The sequence below is a fragment of the Danio aesculapii genome, chromosome 3, assembly GCF_903798145.1.
Source record: "Danio aesculapii chromosome 3, fDanAes4.1, whole genome shotgun sequence".
NCBI lineage: Eukaryota > Metazoa > Chordata > Actinopteri > Cypriniformes > Danionidae > Danio > Danio aesculapii.
The window spans coordinates 50808833-50834524 of NC_079437.1; the positions used below are offsets into that span (position 1 = coordinate 50808833).

General features: G+C 36.6%; 1 protein-coding gene across 1 annotated transcript in view; it reads left to right on the top strand.

The window, feature by feature from the left end:
* ppap2d (phosphatidic acid phosphatase type 2D) overlaps positions 1 to 25692 on the top strand; it is a 72392-nt gene that overhangs the window by 36140 nt on the left and 10560 nt on the right. The window contains exons 2-3 of the mRNA XM_056454204.1: positions 21117 to 21274; positions 23611 to 23894. Of these exons, the coding sequence (XP_056310179.1) occupies positions 21117 to 21274; positions 23611 to 23894 (442 nt within the window). The remainder of the gene's footprint in view (positions 1 to 21116; positions 21275 to 23610; positions 23895 to 25692) is intronic.

Consider the following 25692-nt stretch of genomic DNA (forward strand, 5'->3'; position numbering starts at 1 on the left):
CTCTGCAGCTCTCTTTTTAAAAAAAAAATGTATTAATAGACCATCTGTATCAACCCTTTTCTCATTATTTCTGATATGCCAATAGCTTAAACTTGAGCCAGTATCAGCCGATAAATATCAGTGACCGATATTGTGCATTTCTAGTTTAGACTGTAATGTGATTATACTGTATTTACTTTGGGGCTGTTGAGCGCTTGATTCTAATTGGCTGGTGAGCATTCTAAAGCGTGTAATTTTTTTCAGATAAACACATAGCTAAAGTAGATCAGGCAGATTTTTACAGTATTTGTCACTACACCCAATTATTTCACAGCTACAGTTTAATCAAAGTTTAATCAAAACAAAACAAAAGGCTTTAATTAAGATGCATAAGAAAATAGTACTAAACACAGGAGCTGTCTGAGGACAAAAACATATATAAACATACTATGTACAGTTGAATACTATATACAGAACAAGCCATCGTTATCCAATAACTTGCCTAATTACCCTAATCTGCCTAGTTAACCTAATTAACCTAGTTAAGCCTTTAAATGTCACTTTAAGCTGTATAGAAGTGTCTTGAAAAATATCTAGTAAAATATTATTTACTGTCATCATGGCAAAGATAAAATGAACCAGCTATTATAAATGAGTTATTAAAAATATTATGTTTAGAAATGTGTGGAAAAAATCTCTGCGTTAAACAGCAATTGGGGAAAAATAAACAGGGGGTCTAATAATTCAGGGGGGCTAATAATTTGGACTTCAACTGTATAAATATATTATATATATATATATATATATATATATATATATATATATATATATATATATATATATATATATATATATATAATTTGGACTTCAACTATATATATATATATATATATATATATATATATATATATATATATATATATATATATATATATATATATATATATATATATATATATATATATATATATATATAGTTGAAGTCCAAACTATTATATATATATATATATATATATTATATACATATATATATTATTATATATAATACAATACTAACAATAATGGGGTGTATATGGGGTGGGGGTGTTAAAGTGATATAAAGTTTACAGATAGATTGATATTGACACGCACTCATGATGGTCTCTCTATGATAATATGCTTTTGATGATCTGAATCTCAGTTGTGTTCATCTCTGAGATGCCAGCATTTCTAGGCCGCAGCTTTTTGGAAGCGATCTGCTAATGGACTTGTGTTGATCTGCAAACTCCACAGGCACACTGGTGCGTTAATGGAACAACATGTAGAATGTACCTCAATCAATAGCATCGACTGGGTCTAGGGTTATAAACGCAGAGTAAAGAGACCGGTGGATATGGGCTATTGCATTACCGCGTGGATCCATTAGCGATGTCCTCTAGATAAGCGAGCCTGCTTGGGTGGGTCACTGATCCTGACATCAACTCTCAGCATTAATGGAAGTGTTTCGCTGCATTTTACACAGTACTCCAAAAGGGCATAGATTTTTACCAGCCCCTCTGGCCTTGTTCCATAAACAAATTCGATGGAAGTGTCACTGATACAGCAGGCTTTAATGATGGCAGACACCGGATATGTGTTCAGTGACTAAATAACTTTAAGATGGCAAAACTGCTACATTTGAGCAGATGTCTGAGTCAAAGAGGAAGTGCATCTTTAAAGTTTGCAATATATGCAGTTACTGTTCTGTTAATAAATAAATCTGATTTCAAAATTAATTATCTAACAAAGTCACAAGTGTCAGGTGGACAAAGTGTAAAATACTAACTTTGACCCTGGTTTAAAATGTGTTTTCAGTGAACTCATCACATAAGTGGTCAGTTAAGACAGATTACTCTTTCCAATTGGTATTAAAGGCAGGATAGGTGATTTAGTTTTTTGTTATCCTTGTTGAAAGTCTCTTCACATCTCAGTAGCACTCATGAAAGATGGCATACAAAGAAAATCTGGATATTCATATTCATAAATAATAATAGTTTAGTACATGGAAATGACATACTGTAAACCGCTAACATAATCATTTCCTTGTTCTCATGCAAATGCAGTGTAAAATTCTATTGAAAATCAGGTTAATTGGAACAATACACAAAATGTTACATTGCACACTGGATTATTAATATACTTGCCACAGGCTGTTTGATTGACAACAGTATTTTCTAGTGAGATTACAAAATTGGTAATTGTTTACTCTTATTTTTGTATTATACACATACCAGCCACTTTATTAGGTACACCTTACAAGTATCAGGTTAGACCCTCTTTTGCCTTCAGAACTGCCTTAGTCCTTCATAGCATAGATTCAACAAGGTACTGGAAATATTCCTCAGAGATTTTAGTCCATATTGACATGATAGCATCACGCAGTTGCAGATTTGCCGGCTGCACATCCATGATGCGAATCTCCACCACGTCACAAAGGTGCTCTATTGGATTGAGATCTGGTGACTGTTGAAAAAACAATTTGAGTACAGTGAACTCATTGTCATGTTCAAGAAACCAGTCTGAGATGATTCGCTCTTTATGACATGGTGTGTTATCCAGAGAGTGATCGAATTTTCAGTCCTTCAAGTGTACTAATATAGGGAATAATGCCTGAGGGTATATACGGTGAGCATGGACACAGAACTAGCACTAGTTATACTTTGGTCATTTTTCAAGATAGTAACGGTCTAATATGATAAAATAATTGTTGCTAAGCTAAGCTAAAAGTGCTCCTGCATTTTTCAAGATAGTAACGGTCTAATATGATAAAATAATTGTTGCTAAGCTAAGCTAAAAGTGCTCCTGCTAGAAAAAAAAGAAAGAAAGAAAAAAAAGGGAACAAGCTTCCTTCTCTGTGCTTTTTTTCCAGAGAGAGAGAGAAATAAATAAATAAAAAAACAAAAAGTGTAAAATAAGAAAAGAAAGAAAGAAAGAAAGAAAGAAAGAAAGAAAGAAAGAAAGAAAGACATAGATGGATTCACATAACAGACACCTAGTCTGTGTGAAGATATGATACGCTGTTTTATCAGGAAGTTGATTCACGTTGGAGGATCCAACACTTTCATGGCAATTCATAACTAATTGGTTTAGTAGCTTATCCATATGAATTTGTATGATCTCATTCATGCAGTTTTGTACAATTTGCTTAATGACGATTGGATTTAGGGGTGGGGTTGGGTGCCATGCCTTCTTTTAAAAATCGTACAATTTTGTACGACTGAACTCGTATGAATTAGCCACTAAACTGACAAAATGTAAAATAGTTATGCTTCCTTGTGAGATCAGGCTGGAGGATCAGCACATAAACACATAAAAGAGATGTCGACATGCAAAAGATATTGTTCAGTCTGAAATGAGTGAGTGAGTGAGTGAGTGAGTGAGTGAGTGAGTGAGTGAGTGAGTGAGAGAGTGAGTGCGTGAGTTGGGGTAGTGTGTGTGGGGATGTTTTTTGTTTGATGGATGAATATAGCCTGGAAACCCGTTAATTTCCTATGGCGGTCACTTTTGACCGGGAACATGGTAGATTAAAACACTCAAAATTCAATGAATGAGGTGATCATCACTTTTATATGTTCAAATGCATAGTGCGGAGGATATCATAAGGCCTTCAGGCAATCATATGTAAAACACAATATTTATGAGTGATTTAAGTTGCAAATCGGTCAGATTTGACCCGAACACGACAGGAAGGTTAACTAACTTAACTAAGGACTAATAATTCTGACTTCAAATGTATGTGGAACGTTTATTTTGAAAATGGTACATGTTTTAAGGAAGAGTAAGGGGCAATTTTTGTGAAGCAGGCAGCCATGCATGATCTCATCTGATAGCAAAATATGAAAATAAACATAATAAAATCATGTTATAAAGTCTGTTTAAATGTATTTTTTTATCGTTTAAAGTGTATATTGTAAAATTTTCTATACATGTTTGTAATGAGGCAACAGAACTCATCTGTTTATGCGGAATTTGATAATAATTCCTATTCAAGATGTGTTTTTGCATACCCCTGTGCAAAACCCTGTTCACATAGACATGTCATGTCATCAGGCACGTTCCCACTATGCAGACTGACAAGGTGTATGTCTACCAAAGCATCTGAAAATGACTGCAGTCTTCCAAAAACACTCCACTGCATTTAAAACAGCACCTTGTGACACTGCTGGCGTTCTAAAAATGGAGCACTCTCATTAAAAAACAACAGAAGATATGCATGTGCCACAGCATTAAATGCTTTGGTGGACCTTCACCCTTATTATGTTGGTACTGTAATATTTTTCAATTCTGCTCTCATAACCATTAAATGTTTTTTTGGAGGAGGAATGATTTTGGACAGTGGTTATCCTTGGTGGCAGGGATCTTTAGCTTTAGCAACTGCTAGCTTCTTCTAAATCGCCTTTTATACCTTTAACATTAAATTAATCTCTCGTGAGCATTTGTGATCAGATTTCATTGACACCCTTCCTTATTTTATCATGCACTATATACTTTATTTGGAGCACTTTAGTACTGTGTAATGAATAATTCCATTTTATACAGCTTATGAGTTAGCGGGAAAGCAAGTGAATGAAAAGAATGTGGATGATATCAATCGTAATCCACGTGTTTTGGTACAACTCGATATGTTTTGGTGTGCTTTCTCACAACACATCCCATAATGATTATGTAGGTCAGTAGACAGAATGAAGGGTGGTGCCGTGTTTTATAGTATGTCTCATTTTCTATACAAATTTAACCACTTGAACGTTTACACTGCTAATACAGTCCAACAGGAATGGGGTAGTGTTTCTTTGGGGCAGAGGCTCAAATGTAAAAAAAAAAACAGTTGAAGTCAGAAATATTATCCCCCTTTGATTTTTTTTTCTTTTTCAAATATTTGCCAAATTATGTTTAAGAGAGCAAGGGAATTTTTACAGTATGTCTGATAATATTTTTTTCTTTTGGAGAAAGTCTTATTTGTTTTATTTTGGCTAGAATAAAGGCAATTTTTTTTTTTATTTAATTATTAAATAAAATATAATATTATAATTAAATTAAATATATCAAAAGTATTAGCCCCTTTAAGCTGTATTTTTTCAATAGTCTACAGAACAAACCATCATTATACAATAACTGGCCTAATTACCCTATCCTGCCTAGTTAACCTAATTAACCTAATTAAGCCTTTAAATGTCACTTTAAGCTGTATAGAAATGTCTTGGAAAAATATCTAGTCAAATATTATTTACTGTCATTATGGCAAAGATAAAATAAATCAGTTATTAAAGATGAGTTATTATAACTATTATGTTTAGAAATGTGTTGAAGAAATCTCGCCTTTAAACAGAAATTGGGCAAAGAAAATAAACTAATAATTTAGGAGGGCCAATAATTCTGACTTCAACAGTAGGTTTTTACTGTCTAGTTATCACTGGCAGATATTTTTAATCAATCTCTTTGTGTAATAATATATTTGTGCCATTTTCATGTATGGGACTAAAATCAGATAAAATTGTAAACATTGGCCCTATTACTAAAAATTTGGAGTACAACAATGAAAGTTTTGAAAATTATAATTAATAGGAAAAAAATCAAAGATTTAGATTTATTTAAGGTGTAATAATTCTTGCCATGCCTGAATTTATAGTCAGTATATTATATTTCTGGCAGCGTGGTGTCTTAGTGGGTAGTTTGCATGTTCTCATTGTGTTTCTGTGGGTTTCCTCTAGGTGCTCCGGTTTCCCTCACAGTCCAAAGACATCCGGTACAGGTGAATTAGGAAGGCTAAACTGTCCGTAGTGTATGTGTGTAAATGAGAGTGCATGGGTGTTTCTCAGTGATGGGTTGCAACTGGAAGGGCATCTGCTGTGTAAAATATGTGCTGGATAAGTGGATGGTTCATTCCCCTGTGCTGACCCCTGATTAATAAAGGGACCAAGCCAAAAAGAAAATGAATATTCTATTTCTCATCCTAAAGGGGTATATTAATACTTTTGCCTTTCCAAATACTTCCCAAGTGACGTTTAACGGAGCAAGGACATTTACAGAGTATTTGTCATAACATGTTTTTTTTCCTTATGTTTTTTTTTTTTTTTCCTTTTTTTAAAAAAAGGTCAAGGCCTTTAAAGGAGACCTATTATGCCCATTTTTGCAATATGTAAAATAAGTCTCTGATGTTCCTGGAGTGAGTATGTGAAATTAAAGCACAAAATACCTCACTAATAATATTTTATAACTCTTTGAAATGGCCCTTTTATGGTGCGTTCCCACCAGACGTGGATGAACTGTCAAGCGCGAGTGATTTACATGTTAAGTCAATGCAAAGACACGAAGAGTCATCCTGTGGCGTAAATGAAGTGGCGTGGGTTGAGCGTTTTGTGCATTTGACACGCTTAGCCTCGAGTTGGAAATCTGAACTTCAGCAGACATTTGCGTCGTATTAACCAATCAGCTCTTGCTCTTGTAGGGGCGTGACGTAGTGCCTGTTGTTGTTGTCCCGAGGGGGAAATTCTCTTGCCAACACCGGACAACAGTTCATCAAACTAGGTTCAGTTCAGTCGGAAGCTCTGCTAAACACTTCCATCATCTGTAGGAGTTGATGAACTCACAGAGCTGGGTGCACCTCTGAAAGGATCTAGTGCACTCAGACACGACGCCAAACAAATCTACTCTTTTTTTACAGCATTCTTAAAGCACATAAACACAGCTATTCTCTCAATAAAATCTATGTTAGCCATTTAGCAACGAAGCTAGGGTCACTGGGCAAACAGAAGCCCTGCCCATAATGCGAATCTTCATCTATTGTGAAGTGAATTTGATGCGTGAATGAAGCGAGTAAACTCAAAATGTTCACGCATCTATTAACAAGCTGATATCGCAATTTATTCACGCATGCCACAATGTCGCTTTAAATTCAAATGAGATTGTACTCAGCATACTAGGAGATCCATATTAGATATATTATGTAATAATATTTAATTATTATTATTTTTTATTTAATATTATAAACTGGTTATATTGTTGCCGGGCAGCACAGTGGCGTAGTGGGTAGCACAATCCCCTCACATCAAAAAGCTCACTGGTTTGAGCCCCAACTGGGTCAGTTGGCATTTCTGTCTGGGGTTTGCATGTTCTCCCCGTGTTTGTGTGGGTTTCCTCTGCGTGCTCCGGTTTGCCCCACAGTCCAAAGACATTTGGTATAGATGAATTGGGTAAGCTAAATTGTCCGTAGTGTATGTGTGTGAATTAGTGTCTATGGATGTTTTCCAGTGATGCGTTGTAGTTAGAAGGGCATAAAAACAGGGCTGCATAAAACAGGTTCATTCCGCTGTGGTGACCCCAGATTAATAAAGGGACTAAGCCAAAAAGCTAAACACCAGTGTCTTGCAATCTAACTTAATATTATGGGTAACCCTTTATTTTGATGGGTCATTTGAGTATTAGTAGACTGTCTGCTTAATATATGTTAGTACTGCTCCTTTAACAGACATTTAACTGACTATAAGAAACTTTGCAAGTATATGTCAACCAGAAGTGGGTAGAGTATCTATACTCAAGTAAAAGTACAAGTACTTGCGAAACTTTTTACTCAAGTAAAAGTAAAAGTAAAAATCTTACAATCTTAAAAGTTTCTCAAGTAAGAGTAAAAGGTATCTGATGAAAAAATTGCGTAAGTAAATAGTTACTAGTTACTTTTAAATATATATATATATATATTTGAGGTATAATATTTTTTCTTCTGGTGAAAGTCTTACTTGTTTTATATTGGCTAAAATAAAAGCAGTTTTCAATGTTTTTTAAACTTAGTTTAACATTTTAAAGTCAATATTATTAGCCCCCTTTAGCAATATATATTTTTTGATCGTCTACAGAACAATCATTAATGATTTGCACCCTAACTTTTCTAATTAACCTAGTTAAGCCTATAAATTGCATTTTAAGCTGAATACTAGTATTTTGAAGAATATCTAGTCAAATATTATGAGCTGTCATATGTCTTAAAAACAATAACAGTGTGAATGACTTATATTTGCTGGAGTTATTCTGTTAAAAAGCAGATCCTTTAGTTATATCATAGTTACCAATAATAAGGTTAAAATTGGAATAATTTTGACACTTACCACGATGTGTCTTTTTCAGGTTTGAGCTGAGATTCATGTAATGTTATATGTTGCGATGTCAGTTCGATGTAGATCTACAGCATACATTACATTATGAGTTCTTGTTGAAATCTTGGACTGGAAACCTATACCAAACTTGAGGCCGCAGGTGACCTGGTCTGATAAAGTCACTGCACAGACAGCGTGACCATCCTTCTCAGAACAGCAGATGGCCATGGCGTGACCACAGTAACTCGCCAGTCTTCTTCGACTTCAGCCCATCACTCCAGGCAAACGTCCCGCGCTCTAACCCAAAGTGGGAGACACGTCTCTTATAGCAAACTATTGCGACACAACCTCTTCAAAGCGGCGCCTCGCGATATTTGCAAACAAATAAAAGACATATGAATAATATTTATTATCATTTGACAGTAATGGAGGAGTGCTACCAAATGTAGCAAAGAAAGAGTAAAGTTAAAAGTAAAGTACACATCTTTAAATGAACTCAAAAAGTACTCATTACCCAACAACTTTATTCAAGTAAAGGTAACGAAGTAAATGCAATTCGTTACTACCCACCTCTGATGTCAACTTACACTAACCCTAACCCCAACCCTAACCCCAACCTAACAGTCTACTTATAATCTAATGAGAATTAGTTGCATTCTAACATAAATTTAACAAATGGACAATCAAAATCAAGTGTGACCATATTATGTGCTGTCATCACGGCAGAAACTAAATAAATTAATAAATTAGTTGGTAAATCTATTATGGATAAAATGTTTTGAAAAATAATCTCCACATTAAATAACACTTGGGAAATATTTGAAAAATAATTAGAAATAATTCACAGAAGGGCTAATTTATTTGCATATCATTTTAAGAAGGTTCAGGTAAAAATATGTCAAAGTATTAGGGGCCATCCCTCTCTAAAAATATACAATTTCATATAAATGAGCTCTTACAAATTCATAAGCCAGTAATAAATCAGTAATTAACCACAGTGTGAAGTAGTCAGAATTTTATGGGAGATAAACCTCGATGAAAACCAAGACAAGGAAGTGTTTTTAACCAAAGTTTTATTTCCATTCTTCCAAAATAAACCATCACACAATAAAACTGAAAGTGTGTCAGTGGGTTGTAAGGGGGATTTTTTAAGGACAGGCATTGTCGGACTAATTCTTGATCCTTGACCTGTCTGCATGTGGTGCATACGTGCTATTCAGTTTAGCACAGCTGATTTATCTAATGGTTAACTTCGCTGACAGCCACTAGCTAATATGCTGTTTTAGTGATAAGCAGTTTCTTTTAGGGACTTGAGCTAGAGGACAAAAGGGAGCTGGGCCTGTGAGGACGCCGTGTGTTAAGTGTGTTCAGCTCAAGCGTTGAAGGTGCCATTTCCCTACCGATTTCCCAACCTGCCCCAAGTGTGAGCATCCACCGATAAGAGGATTAGCACACCTGGGAAGATTATTGCTAACCTCGCCTCGTTCCTCGGCACAGGCAAAGCAGTTCAGAGTTACAGTTGGCATCCCACAGCCTGCAGAGTGTCTTTAGAGATTTTGTCCAAGCGCAAACAGTTGTTAGCCAACTTTCCCAAAAGGAAGAACCGAAGAGCAAAGACTTGTAGAGTTTTGCAAAATCAAATTTAGATTCAAGGACAGTTTACCAAGATTTTAATGAGAGGAAAAAGTTTCTGGCGTAGGTGATATAATGCTCGGCTGCCCCCCAGACGCACAGTCCGCTAGTCTACATTTGCAGCAGTTTCACAGGATTGCACCAGCTCCAAACTCTCATTGCCTCCTGCCTACTAGAAGACAAACATGGTGGAGGATGATGATTTGCAGTGCTCTACCATACACACCGCCTACAATTAACACTGGTTAAAGAAATGGTTCACCAAAAAATTTACATTTACTCACTATTTACTCACCCTCAAAATGGTTTCAAACCTTGAAAAGAGTTTCTGTTTGATGTTGAACACAAAATATTTTATTTAGAAAAATGGCAGAAACCTGTATCCATTGACTTCCATTGTAGGAAAAACAAATATTAGGCAAGTGGCTTTCAGCATTATTCAAAATACCTTCTTCTTTGCTCAACTGCAAAAAAAAAAAAAAAAAAAAAATCAAACAGGTTTGTGGCAAGCAAAAGATACATGAAACAGTGTTACTCAACAATTTGCTTATAGCATTTTTGTATTGTTTTTACAATGCCTGAGAACACTTTATGGGTCTAACTGTATTTTAATTATATAAACATGTCATGCAAAGGACAGCACTGTGGCCTGTTTCTGTGAGTATGTACAATAACAGTGTTTTCAAAGTCTTAGAGCAGCTCAGTTTGCTTATAACTGGCATTTTTGTATATGCAAAATACACCAAACGTCTTGTAAGGAGAATAATTTATCAATTTCCTGTCTGCAATAATAATAATAATAATAATAATAATAATAATATTGATAATAATAATAATAATAATAATACAATTAAATAAATGTAGTTTTTAATATTGTTTTGCCAAAATAAGTCTCTATAGTTTAACAATTGACAGCAAATAAATAAATGCAACCAATTAATAAATATTAGCTATTATTATTCTTAGTTTAATATTATATAGACAGTTTAAGCACAATTATTAGACCTTTTTAATTTTTTTTATTTAATTAAAATTTTTATAAAAAAAATATAGTGATGTTTTACAAAGCAGGGCAATTTTCACATTATTTACTATAATATTTCTTAGTTCTGGTTTCATTCCTATTTCTATTAATTTGGCTGGAATAAATGCTGTTTTTAATTTAAAAGTAATTTTAAACTATTATGTACTATCATCATGGCAGACAATATAAATTAGTTAGAATATTATAATATTCTCTTTGTTAAACATTACTTGGGAAATTATTTCATAAGAATTAAAGATAGTCACAGGAGGGCTAATAATTTTGCCTTCAAGTGTTTGTGTATGTGTTAATTAATATATTAATAGTAATATATGTGACATATAGTTATGAGAGTCTTTCTGTGTTATTCATTTATATAATTGTTGAAGCTGTAAATTTTTTAATTTATTATAATTTAACAGAAGTCAGTAAATATACATGTATAAACAACAAATAATAACTTGACTTCTAGTTGATCATTTGGTATCAGAAGTGGCTTATATGAAAGGCAATCGTCTCTTGATTATGCTTATTTTACCAAAATACAATATGATAATGCCTTGATTTTTAATTATTTAATTAGTACAGTTTGACTTTGCTGAGACAAAAGTCTTGTACTTAACATAAATAATGTACAGTATAGAATATAAAGTCATGCTGCAGTGGAAAATGTATTGATATTGTGTATGACTCCCATGAGCTTGGACGACTGCATCCATACATCTCTGCAATAACTTAAATAACTTATTAATAGTCATCTGCAATAGCAAAGAAAGCGTTTTTGCAGGACTCCCAGAGTTCAAGATTATTTGGATTCATCTTCAAAATCTCCTCCTTCATTTTACCCCAGACATGCTCAATAATGTTCATGACTGGTGATTGGGCTTGCCAATCCTGGAGCACCTTGATCATGTTTGCTTTCAGGAACTTTGATGTGGAGACTCAAGTATGAGAAGGAGCATTTGCAATGTAATGGGACACTTCTGTCACTTTTCCAAATTATCAACTAGAAGTCAAGTTATTATATGTTGCTCTTACAACTACCCAAACAAGACTTTTGTCATGTAGTGTAATTTAGAAATGTATAATGTGTTAAATTTATGATTTAAACAAGGAAGAAAGAAAAATAATTAATACATGTATATAAACGTTCATATTGTTATAATTTGTGATATGTGCCAGCTGTTTTTAAAGTAGCCAAATAACAATTTCAAGAATACATTCAATGAGAAATTATCTGTAGTAGCCCCATCTTTAAAAACACTCTGCCTTCAAGTTTATTGACTGTTGACCTTTATTTAAAAAAAGCCATCTGGACAGGAGCTTGGTCACCAACCCTTTAAATCTGTATCCTGCATAGAGACTAGGGCTAATGATAGAGATCTCGCTTACACACAAACACACGTGGCCAGCTCACAGAAGACCCTGCAGGGTAACAGTGTACAGGCCTATCCAAAGCATGGTTGAAATGTCAAGCATGAGCCAGAGCGAAAGCGAGATCAGGGTCAGATCAGGCTGTTGCTGACGTGGAGATCAGCGCTATCTCGTCAACAGTTTGTCTTCTTCTGCATATTCAGCAGTGCAGGATGTTGCGTCTCACCTTATCTTTGTTTGGCCTCTGCTTGTTCTGAGAAAAGCAGCTGTCAGCGATATACACACTACAAATTTAGTTCCTAAAATTCTGATTAAACTTATCAGTGTTTTCAAGAGGAGCACTCATAAGCGTTCACGCCGTTATATAGGTCTATTTGTGCCTGTTAAGGATGGTGTGCTTGAGATATAGGAATGTATTAGAGCAGTTTGGCAGTGATTGGGGACTGACTTTATGAAAGCATCTAGGGCTTTGATTTAAGTCTGTGATGTGTACAATTACACCAGTGTGATTAGAGCGTTCAGCGCAGCACATAATCAGCTTCTAAATTCAAATCTGCTTTTCCGAGATGACTTATGCTAAGCCAGAGAAAATTTTCATAAATCATAATATATTATGTTTATAAGACTCATGAAACCTTTATAATCATGACATGACACATAATATAAGATTTTATGCGTGTTTATGACAACAGTTGCTCAGTTATGTCGTTTTAAATGCAAAGATGACGAACGCAGGCTCATTGTGAATATGTAGCCCCCCTATACATTTCTGAAGAGCATGAATTTTGTAGCCAGAGGTACGTGTGGCGGTATCACACTGCCACTAGCTTCTGTTTCGTGCTACCAGCTGACCGCTTACCTCCATGTGGATGGCTTTTGTCAATCAGTCAATTAGTCAATCAGTCAGTCAGTCAGTCAACAGCGGCCTCTGGTGGATTTACATGAGAATAATAGGTGCAAATGGCACTCGCTAGAGTAATTTAAGCTCTGACAAGGCATACACAGCAGCCTTGGGTAGACTCGCGGAAAATAAAACTGCTCCTCCTGGGATGTATTATGAGCTCTCCAGAAATGTATATGAGGGTACGTATCCATAATGAGCCTGCGTTGAAGATGACATTGTTGGAGTTTCTTTGTTATGACAACAGAAGACGCAAATAGATAATAACTCATCTTTGTCTTTGTCATGACAACTTGACATCATCAAGGCAACATAACGTATCATAAATCTGTCATAAACATGATGTTACTCAAGTTATTTTTTAAAGAAATCACTTCATGGTATCATGTAATTAATATCATTTTTATTTAATTTTATGGTATTTATTTATTTTTTTCATTAACCAACAAGGTGCAAAATAAAGGCATTCTTTCTAGTGGACTAGTGCTACAATTGTTTTCATTACACTCCTTTAGGTGCACTGTATTAGTGGACTAATGTAGAGAATAGTGAATGAGGGTATACACTCAGAAATAAAGGTACGAGAGTTGTCACTGGGGTGATACCTTTTCAAAAAGTACACATTTGTTCCTAAACGGTCCTGATATAACCCGTTTTCACTGAGTGGTACAGTACGGGTCACCTCTATCAGGCTTGCATTTCCACTGCCAAAAGGGTACCATTGGTGGTGTACAGGGCTTGACAGTAACACTTGCCAACCCTCCAAATGCGGGTAGATTTTATCTTTGATGGGTTAGACGGCCACTCCCACTAGCCACTTTGGCTGGTTGGAAATAATTTTTAAATCTTAGTTTTCTTAAAACAGGGTTCGACAATAAGGATGGCCCAATATACGTGCAAATGTGATCTTAGAATCGCGAAGCACGACTGACAAAAATAACTGTTCGCATGAGCCAAAGAATGCAGGTGAATACCTTATGATTACTCACGCGCACAGGTGATGTGATGCACGCGACTTAAAAAGCGTGCGTGCTCCCATTTACTTGCACCAAACAACCGTGTGTAGAGGAAACGCAACTGGTGCGATTGGTTCTCTTTGAAATAGCCTGGTCAAAAAGCAGTGCTCGTGTACCCACAGTCTTGCTGCTTTCAAGAGCTCAAGATTGAAAAAAATAATAATAATAATAATAATAAAAAAAATATATATATATCCTTTTGAAAGCAGCAGCAGTCACTGCTTCCCTTTTTAATTATTCTTTGAACAGATTATTAACAGGCCTAACATTAATTGTGTTTGTGTGATCATCCTTTCATTATCACACACAGCATATTTTTACCTGGTTTCTTTTGCTTACAGTTATTTTTGTTAATATAGTTTAATTATCATCCTTTACAATAGCATTGTTTTAATATAAGGTTAACTCCCCATTTATGTGTACTAACTGCTGATCTGGGACCTTTAGCTAGGACAGATTACTGTGCATATTTAATATACAATATATCTTTTTAAATGTCAATTTTTTAAAAAAATAATAAAATTTGAATTGAATAAAAAGTACATGTATGCAGCTATATTTAGCTTGTTTTGACATTTAAAATGTGTGGCTAAGAAATAATTATTTCTTTTTGGTGTGGTCAGAGATAAATTTGGTAAATCCTTAATTTTGAGCCCTAAAAAAGTCATGTGAAATAAAAACTAATTGCAATGCGACACAACCCATTTGCTCATGCACAGTGAGCAAGCTCACAACACACACAAAAAGTGAAATGAATGAGGAGGCATGTGGACATAAAACATCTAAATCAAGTAATTTTAGCATGCTAAAGTCACATTTATTCATATAAAATATATTTTCTCTACAACAAGAGAGTATAAATGTTCATTACTAGCTTTTCTATGAACATAATATATATATATATATATATATTTTTTTTTTAATTATTTTTTCGCGGTTTTCACCTTTATTGGAAAGGAAAGTATTGAGAACTGACAAGAAAGCATGGGTAGCAGAGACAGGGGAAGGATTAGCATGGGACCATGAGGCGGAATTGAACTTGGGTCGCCGTGAACACCGGAGTGCAAGTGTCGACTTCTATAAACAATATTTGATTATAACTGCAGATCAATGATGTGAAATAGCCTACTGTAATGTCTGCAATTATATTAAAAAATAAAATAAATAAATGAAACATTTACAAACACATACAGACCCGTACAGTCGATATGTTATCAATTACAGGAAAACTAGACACAGCTTACATTTAGTCCTTATTTGGGCTCAAAAACGTGCAACATATAGCCCACAGTCGGTGCAAACCTCTCATCTGTATCTTTAATCTTCACCACCACATGTAGTTCTGAGTTCGCAATAGTCCAAAAGGTGATGATAATAGTTAAACATGGCAGTTTGTTCATGTTTTAGGTTGCTGAAAGAATCATCTGCTCCTTTGTTTTTTCGTGCTTCTCCTTTGTTTTTTCGCGCTTCACTCTCACGTTTGTGCCGTTTCTGAAAGGATCATATGTCAGAAGCACTTCAATAATCATATGCATGTTATTATCATCAGCTCAAGAAGTTCATTATTCAAATATAGGTGCGCGGCTAGTGCACGCAAGCTCTCTGAAGAAAGTAAAACCACTCGTGCTTTTAGACGACCTCATAAAACAAAAACAGGACATGGCAGATTTTGTTTTTCTTGGCTTTGTGGCTGTTCATCAAGACGAAGACAAGGTTTGTTTGAGCTTGGGTCGACCATGGCTTGTTATTATAGGTATATAGTATCATGATGTAATGTCTTGGCTGTGTATTTAAAAATGGCGGCTCCTTTGTTTTCATTCTCTCGGCTTGTGCACAAGCAAGTGATGTATCTCTGTAAACCAATAGCATTCAGCTGTGTGTCTAGCTCTACCTTTTGGCACCCTTTTGTCATGCTAGGTAGTCTTTCGAAAGGGTACCAAAAAAGTGGTATGGTACGGTACGCTTTTTGGTAACTTTTTACAGTGGACACGGCCATAAAAGCATACCAAAACGTACCATACCGTACCACTTAGTAGAAACGGGCCGATAGATACCTCAAGGGTACATAATAGTACCTAATAAGTACAAAAGTGTACCTCTTAAAATTTGTAGGTACAGATATATGCTTTTGAAGTACAAATGTGCACCCTTTAGGTACCCAGCTAACATAAAAATGACTGTCATGTTTCCTAGTTCCTCTGACAGGCCCACCCTCAAGAGGCTCTGATTGGTCAGCTAACATAATGTGCTGCAATTCACAGATCAGTTCCACATCACCATGAGGCATCACTGTTATAACATTACAGTGCCTCTGGCCACACCCCTTTGCTGTGCAGGGTGTATGTGCGTAACCTGAAGGGTTTATGACATCATCAAACTGGATGTATTTTTTTATAGTGCCCAAACTTCGTTTGCTGTAGGCTTTGCTAAGCTAACTCTGTAAAAGCCCATGTCTTCCTTTGCACTGAATTTGAGCATCTTAGCTTCAGAGATGTTGTTTATGTTCTCACTTCTACATTACACATCAACTAAAGTTTTAAATATGATATCATAGTGGACCACCCCTTTAAACTGACTAGAAAGTTTAAAGCAAGTGTGTTGGAGAAACTCTAGATAGCACTGATTTATATTAGATAAATTTTGCTTACAAATCTGTCTGTGTACTCATAGCATATATATTCCTGTCTGAAATTCTTATTTGTCAATAACAAAATTACTCAACTGTTGGTCACATGAAGATAATTTTGCAAACCCTTGCATTTTTAATCACTTAAAATCAATAGAAGGTTTGCACTTGCATCGAGATTTGGTCAGTTGCGTATGCGTGTCCAAACCTGTCGTTACTCATATGTAAACAACAGCATGGATTACACAGTTAATGTACCACTGAATATGTTGTTCTGTCTATTTATGCTGTATAAACTATATTTTAAAGTTGCTAAATGACATAGAAATGACTTGGTATGCAGGAAAGTGTGCAATATTTTGACAAACTGAATTTAATAGGTGGTAAAAGATACATATGAACAGTATTAATTAAGATAAAAACCTATTATTTTACTTACTTGACCAGAAATTATAAGAACAAACATGAATGTTGTCAAGATTCTTGCCCTTTGAATCCTGTTTCACTCAAGCCAATGACAAACACCTTTTGTTCCTCAGTTTTTTTTCTCTTCTGCTTGATTTGTTATAACTTTTGACAGTCTATAGTACTCTAAATGTTTTTTCTGGTCTAACCAGCAAGTAATAATTAGCAAAATATGTGAGATTCTTTCAGTTCAGTGGCATTATTTACGTTCTGTGCCTCCAAAATGGCTGACTGATGATGAACATTCTATAGTTTTGTTTAGTACAGGATACTGCAGTTTATGTGAGCTCTTTGTAAATGCGAGATAGTAATCAAAATCAGTGAACTTGGTAGTTTTCTGGCATTAGACCTACTTTTGTACTTCTTTCCATCTCTGGATGTGTATTGTGCATGTGTATGTGCCGTGGAAGCTGAGCGGTCACATACTCTGAGAGGTTCCCTGGCAGGGGCTGTGTTTTTTTGGCTGGGTTGGTTCCAGCTTAGGGAGAGAGTGGAGGGTTAATGATTAGTCTCATGCTCTGTGTGGATCAAGGGCATGGGACTGTGGGGGCCTGGGGGAAACAAGAGACCAAGAGAGACGCAGAAAGAGAGCACAAAACAAGAACACAACAGCTGAATCACTCATCACATCTATATTCATGCTCAGCTCCTGGTACAGACCTATATTATTGCACCAGTTCTGCATTCTCAAAATTTATTTCCAGTTATGAGTGTACTGTATATGTAATAATAACTAATCATTACCACTCATTCCATTGAAGTCAGTGTAAAATCAAAATTTCCAATGTTAGTTTTGCTAGCCACATTTTTTTTTCTTTAGGTGATTAACTAATCAGGTAATTCACTGATCTATCTTCAATCAATTTCTGACCATTTGCTTACACGATTGTAGTCACGGTCCTTCTCGGTTGACATCAGTTTGAAGGCTTCAGCTACAATATTCTTAACCATGTATATGACAGACAAGCATTGATCCAATGGGCAGCCTGAACACCCGCCGGTGACCTACTCATACCTGCAGTTTCTCCACAATGGACGTCCAGCATTCTCCAGCCTCCAGCACCTAGACTGCAGCTCTGCACAAACAGTTTGGCCAGAGGAGAAATGGTCATGCCCAACTGGTTTCCTTCGAGTTTTGTTCCTCGCCATTGTTGCCACTGGCTTGCTTGGTTTGGGACTTGTGGAGCTGCGCATCAATAGTTTTGCTCTTCAGTGTTTGGACTTTCAACAGTGAAAATTAAACCACACTGAACTGAACAAAACTGAACTTCTGAAAACTGGACTGACACAGTTTTAATTCACTAGAACTTCCATGTTAAGCTGCTTTGACACAATCTACATTGTAAATAAGCACTACATAAATAAATACAGATGAATTACGTTTAGTTTGCTACAAGGAAATTATGTACAAAAAGAAATCCCCACCATCTACTTAATATTCCATTAAAGAATTCACACTTAGCTGATGATTGATTATAAAGCTTGTTTGGCATGCTTTCCTGGGAGAGAGCCCTGAGGTCATAACATCCTTAGGCTCCCTCTCGTTTGCAAGGCGAGAGGGAAGTTTGAGCTCAGGTAGATCTCGAGGTAGACTCAGGTAGACTCCCCTGCTGTAATAGCTAATGATAGCGATTGCTCTAAAGAGATAACTACTTACTAGGAGCATGTTTATGGTTCTGATTTGAATTAGACAATTAACTTAAGTTGCATGTTTATGGATGATGGGAGGAAACCAGGGAACCCGGGGGAAACCCACGTGAGCACGGGAAGAACGTGTAAACTCCGCACAAAAACAATGGCTGGCTTGGTAAGGACTAGAACCAGTGACATTCTTGCTGTGAGGAAATGGTGCTAACCACTGGGCCAATGTGCCGCCCATCTAGAAAAGGAGGAGGAGTAGGGGTGGAAGGGGGGATTCTTTAAAACGAAGATGACTGTTATATGGAACTTAGGGTATTTATAGTGGCCTAGGAATCGTCTCATTGGTGAATCATAAATTGAATAATGCGGGACCAGCTGCAAGCAATCATAAGCGTGTGATCCTCTTGAAATCAGCTTATTAATAAACTTCACTTTAAGTTGGAAGTATGTTAACATACACTGAAATAAAAGTCTCATCAACATCCAGATCATGTGAACTTTAAAGATGTTGTAATGGCTTTTTTTGACACATGAAACATCACTATAACCTGCCAGATGGGACTACAATAGACCAGAGAAACTGCATTTGCCTGTGTGACAACACGGAATTGAGTAAGTTTTTAATTGAAAAACTAGTCAATTAGAAACACTGAATGGTAAAACGTTTGCACATATAGCTCCCATGTCTTTTAGATATTCGTCCAATAAATGGAAATTGATGATAGCACCTAGATATATTCCTTTAGAAAAGATTAAATTTGTATTTTATGTATTCAAAATGTATGTATAATTAAATAATAAATACAGCAGGTTCAAGATCAACTGAAAAAGGTTGTCTCGGCCCAACTCCAAACAAACTCCTGAGTTAGCCACTTGTGGTGAGAAAGCAATCTGACCCAATTGACAAGTGAACCAAACTGTATTATAATTTTTCATTAAAAATGCATTGCATAACTCTGTAATAGTGGCAATCAAAGCTAATATATATTTGTGTATATTTCTGTGACTGTGGAACAAATAAAACCAAGGAGTCTATATTTTAGACAAAAGCAAAACAGCCTACTGGTCCGGTAGACAAAATGTAATTATAGACATTTGTTACTTATAGGGGTGGCTCAGTGGTTAGCACTGTTGCCTCACAGCAATAAGGTAGCTGGTTTGAGCCCCGGTTTCCCCCACAGTCCAAAGACATGGGCTATAGGTGAATTGAATTAATTAAGTTGGCCATAGTGTATGTGTGTGAATGAGTGTGTATGTATGTTTCCCAGTACTAGGTTGCAGCTGGAATGGCGTCCTCTGTGTAAAACATATGCTGGATGAGTTTGAGGTTCATTCTGCTGTGGCAACCCTTGATGAAAAAAGGGACTAAGCCGAAGGAAAACTAATGAATACATGAAATTGGACGTAGTGTATATGTGTGAATGAGTGTGTATGGATGTTTCCAGTACTGGGTTGCAAGCTGGAAGGGCATCCGCTGTGTAAAACATATGCTGGATGAGTTTGAATTTTATTCCGCTGCGGCAACCCTTGATGAATAAAGGGATTAAGCTGGAGGAAAATTAATGAATGGTACCTGTAGGCTATGACATGAAATATACATTTTGTTGCACTTCATGCCTCGAATGACTTTGATTTTAACCTGTTTGCTTACTAATTTATTCATTTGGAACAACATCCTGGTTCAATTGCCTAGACTATTGCGTGTTACTACCTAGTGTCATAATGTTTAATCTTTAAATAAGTAATTGTTTAACAAGGAAATAGAAAAAGTCAGACACTGAAATCAATTCTGTTAGGAATTCTGGAAGACATAATCCAAGCAACAGTAGTGTGCAGAACCTATTCCACTGTTTGTTTTCTATTCTACTTCTATTGTCTTTCTAACCCACCTGTCTGTAACCATCCAGGTTAGCAATGGATTTGTGTGTGTTTTGCTAAAAGAGAAAAACCCCTGCACACTTCAAGTGAACCATTTTCCCTGCACAACTCGCAAGAAACTTTCCAGTCTCTGACCTCAATCCCGTATTCTTCAGGGTCTTTTCTTCTCCACATGCCTCATCTATCCAGGCTGTCATTCTCTTTCAGCCCCCACCCTTTCCCCTTACTTTTTCTGCCAGAGCTATGCGTGGAATGTCATCTCTTTGGGCTGGATCTCTATTCCCATAAGGAAGATGGAATGACAGTCTCAGTATCTAAGCCACATTCATGATTCTAATTGCACATAATAGAGCATTAAAGATGTATCTGTGTCTGATCTCACAATGCCAAAGAAACCCTGAAAGACACAGAAGAATGTTCCTCCAGGTAATTTCGACAGGAACATTAACCCATGTGTATGTCTCTCTCTTGACAGCCTCCATTCCATTCTTTGCCTGTGAGCTTAAAGCGGTGACTCCGTACATGAGAGGCTTCTTCTGTGGGGATACCAGCATTACCTACCCTTACATAGAAAGTGAAGCCATTCCTGATAGCGTGCTCATAGCCGGGGGCATCATAATCACAGGCCTTACGGTAGGAATATGCACACATACAAAAATAACACTTGCTGAAATCCCTTCAAGGTATGCTGCACCCAACTGCCTTCATCAACTCACCCTCAGGCCAGACAATCTTCTTTCTAGGAACACTACGTTTTTTCAAGAAGTGTCTTTTTTTCCGTTGAAATTGCAAAGCATTCCATAAAAACAAAACAAAATAGGGTCCAAAACCAAATTAAATTATTACAGTAATAGTCTAAATGACTTGTGCCTTCAAAAGACTCAGGGCAGGGCAAACAGTCTTGTTTCTGTGACTTGCATCTAGGCCAGAAAGTTGTGCTTGGACTTAGCACAAGACTACAGCCTGTGGCTAACTAGCACAGGTGTTCTCTACCTGCGTAAGAGGAAATTGCTGTCCAAACCAGCAGGTGGCCATAGTCTGAAACCGGAAAATCCAGGACTGAAAAATGAGATTGAGGCCCCATCCTAAATGGCAGCTGTCAGGCAGTTGTCTAATGCTTATCTCACTATAGTGTGGGCTCAGCAAAAGTGCACACTGAGGTTGGTGCCAATAGCCTAGTAGGAAAGTGTGCCGACATATAGCACTGAGGTGCTCATGGCGACCCGAGTTTGATTCTTTGCTAAAGGTCCTTTGTCGATACTTCCCCTCTCTCTGCTTCTCATGTATTCCTGTCTCATCCCTACTGCCCTATATAATATAGGTGAAAACCCCCAAAATATATATATATATAAAAAGTGCACAATGAAGAACAATAGTGGGACGCCTTAAAAGAGACGCTAGTGATCACCCTTCTAAGAGCTAAAATAATGAATAGGACACTCTACATCAGGTGTCACCAAGCTTGGACATGGAGGGTTGATCTCTTGCAGAGTTTAGCTCCAACTTAACTCAAGTTCTAAGTGTACCTGGACAGTCGTGGCCTAATGGTTAGAGAATTGTATTTGGGATCCAAAGGTTCCAATTGCATGTAGCAGCAATTTTTAAATATATAAGTGTTTTGGGACAGGATGTAAAGGACCCTTTGACATTTGCAAGCTGTAATTTAAATTTTTGTTCTTGTGGTTTACCTACCTGAATCAGTTAAACTTTGTCTATCAGCTAAAACAGCCTATTGCAAAATAAACTAGTTCATAAACTAGTTCAGCATCATTCAATGGTGGCCAGACAATGGTGTGTTAAAGTACACTACCTGACAAATGTCTTGTTGCTGATCCCAGTTGTAAGAGCAACAAATAATAACTTGACTTTCAGTTGATCATTTGGAAAAGTGGCAGAAGGTAGATTTTTCTGATGAATCGTCTGTTGAACTGCGTCCTAATCATCACAAATACTACAGAAGAGCTACTGGAACCAGCATGGACCCATATTCTCACAGAAATCAGTGAAGTTTGGTAAAGGAAAAATCGTGGTTTGGGGTTACATTCAGTATGAGGGTGTGTGAGAGATCTGCAGAGTGGATGGCAACATCAACAGCCTGAGGTATCAAGACATTTGTGCTGCCCATTACATTACAAACCACAGGGGAGCACAGATTCTTCAGCAGGATAGCGCTCTTTCTCTTATTTCAACCTCCACATCAAAGTCCCTGAAAGCAAAGAGGATTAAGGTGCTCCAGGATTAGCCAGCCCAGTCACCAGACATGAACATTACCGAGCATGTTTGGGGTAAGATGCAGGAGGTGGCATTGAAGATGAATCCAAAGAATCGTGATGAGCTCTGGGAGTCCTGCAAGAACGCTTTGCCTTTCATATAAGCCACTTCTGATACTAAAAGATCAACAAGAAGTCCAGTTATTATTTGTTGTTCCTAAAACTTTGATAGGCGACAAGGCTTTTGTCAGGTAGTGTAAGTGAGTTAAACTTAACCCGACAGCTCTTATTTGTTAGCAGGAAAGATATGCTGAATGTCAGTCATAAATACTAATGTTTTTTTTTTTTTTACTATTTCCCCACACACAACTATTGTAATAGCTTAAGAACTACTTCAGTACTGTCTAATTTTTAATGTTTGAAATCTTATTATTTAAAAATAATTTAAAATTGTCTTATTTTTTGCCTTGTAAGAAAGTAAGTCATCAATTTTAAACAGCATGAGGGCGAGTGAATGATGACAGAATATCATATATATTTTTTTGTTTGTGCGGGGTCAGCTATCCTTCGAAGAGCCTTGGTGTTCACAGTAGTATTAGCCCACGGTTCTCCTGTTACTGAGGGCTATTGATTTACTCTTTTCATCTACTTCGCTATTGAACAAGAGTCTCTCTTTGTGCAAGAACGCATGTGTGTGTGAGATGCTGTGAATTATTTAAGGCTTCATGGGCCTTGTATATTGTCCCCTGTTTGTTTCAGATTGCAGTCGGGGAGTGTTACCGGGTACGATTCAGAGATGTGCACTCACGGGCATTTGTACGCAACCTCTATGTGTCTTGTCTCTACAAGGAGCTGGGCAGCTTTCTATTTGGCTGCTGCGTGGGGCAATCTTTAACCAACATGGCAAAGCTGAGTGTTGGCCGACTCCGTCCCCACTTCCTGTCGGCGTGCAATGTGACCTATGAATCACTCAACTGCACACCCGGAACCTACATCTCACATGTTGTCTGCAAAAGCACAAAAAAGATAGTGGAGGAGGCCAGGTAAGTGGTGGACAAGACGATTTATGGGAGCTGTGAAAATGAAATGAACTCTGTTCCAAAACCTAGGCTGCCTATGAAATTGCATTCTCTCTGAGTAGTTATTTCTTTTGAAGGAGCACTTTTTTTTTTAAGGGGCATACATTTGCAACCGTTTAATGTGTATTATATTGACCTTAGTGGCTACCCCTGATAAATAAGGGACTAAGCTGAAGAAAATGAATGAAAGAATCAATATTGACTATGAGCAAATCTTTTTGGTTTGAGATTTCCAGTTTCTTCCACGTCCGTTCATTAGAATACTTGTTCTGCTGCTTAATGTTGCAAACTAATAGGTTTTTATTATAATATTCTACTTTTTATGTATAGACATGAACACACTAGTTTGTAGAGCAAGCAGTTTGACTGTTTTCTTGGGTTTATTATATGAATTGGAAGTTCCAAAACAATCGCAAAAAGCATTGCAATACCGCATCGCAGAATAAGGTCAATATCAAGGCATCTCGATGTTTTCATGTATCGTTTATGGATTGTATACAGTTGCTTGTAATATGTTTGATTTGAAATGGAGCCTTTGTTTGTTTACCACAGAGATGCGCGATATACCAGTAAGGAAAATAGCAGTACATGTTATATTTCAATTGGTGCCTTGGATATTAACGTCAACTAGGTATTTCACATATTGCAATTCCAAAGTTCACCTGTAGGCTTCAGAATTGTCTACTGAAACCAGAATGCTACAATAGATCAAACAGATAAATGAGGAATTTATGAGAGATTATTACTCTCCTGTCAATCTCTAAATTTGCTAAAAAAAGGTAATTTTGAATCTTGATTGTTAGAAATACACTTTAAAGTAAAGCAACCTGTTATAATTTGTTAGGTAAGATGTCCTAACAGAGATACAGAACTTAATTACTTACTTCCTCCCTGGGCCATTTATGTCGAAGTTGATATTTAGCCGCACCAATTTTGGTTTTTCGTAACCGATTAAGAACAGCTGATGGTGGCCATAACAAAGGCAAAAGGCAGAGGATCGCCAGTTCAGAAACGCGCTTAAAATCGGTAAAGGAAGAAGCACACGTCACGTTTTTAATGTGATTTGCACGCGATATGTGAACAGCCCCATACAGATTTAACCTGAGAGACAGTACTAGATACGTGATTACAAGCCGCGCGGGGCGATTACAACTTATAACACACAATTAAACACATATTTTGCAAACTACACAAAACAAGGTAACAATTTTAATGACACTTACATGTTATGATTTGGAAGAAGACGAAACTGGTCCATTTGAATTGTAAACGTTACTATTAAGTCCCTGTCAAAGTCTGAAAAAGTATGATAGTCTCTGCTGCTCCTTCAATAGCAAACGGCCGATGAATCCCGCGTTGCAGCGTAGGTTATTGTATCAAAAAATCTGAAAAATGACTGGAACAAACACAGCACAAGGTTGGCTATACTATGGTATTGTTGTGAAAATGAACTTTAACACCATAATCCCTGCAGCCGAATCTCCATCTGTCAATAATCGTCATCTTCGCAGCATGATCATTCCCGTGATCCCTGCCTCCGCTAGTGTGTGGAGGGAAAGCGCGTGCACATTTTAACAGAACTGGAAGTACATATTTGGTGATGTACCATATTGACGTCGATGCAATCAAACAAAAGATTTAAACCTCAGCTGGATGTTTTCATTCACATAGAGCTGTTACACACTGCATGAAAGCTCATTTTCAAAAACCCATAATAGGGGCTTTTTAATTGTATTGTTGATTCCTAATATGAAATTTAATC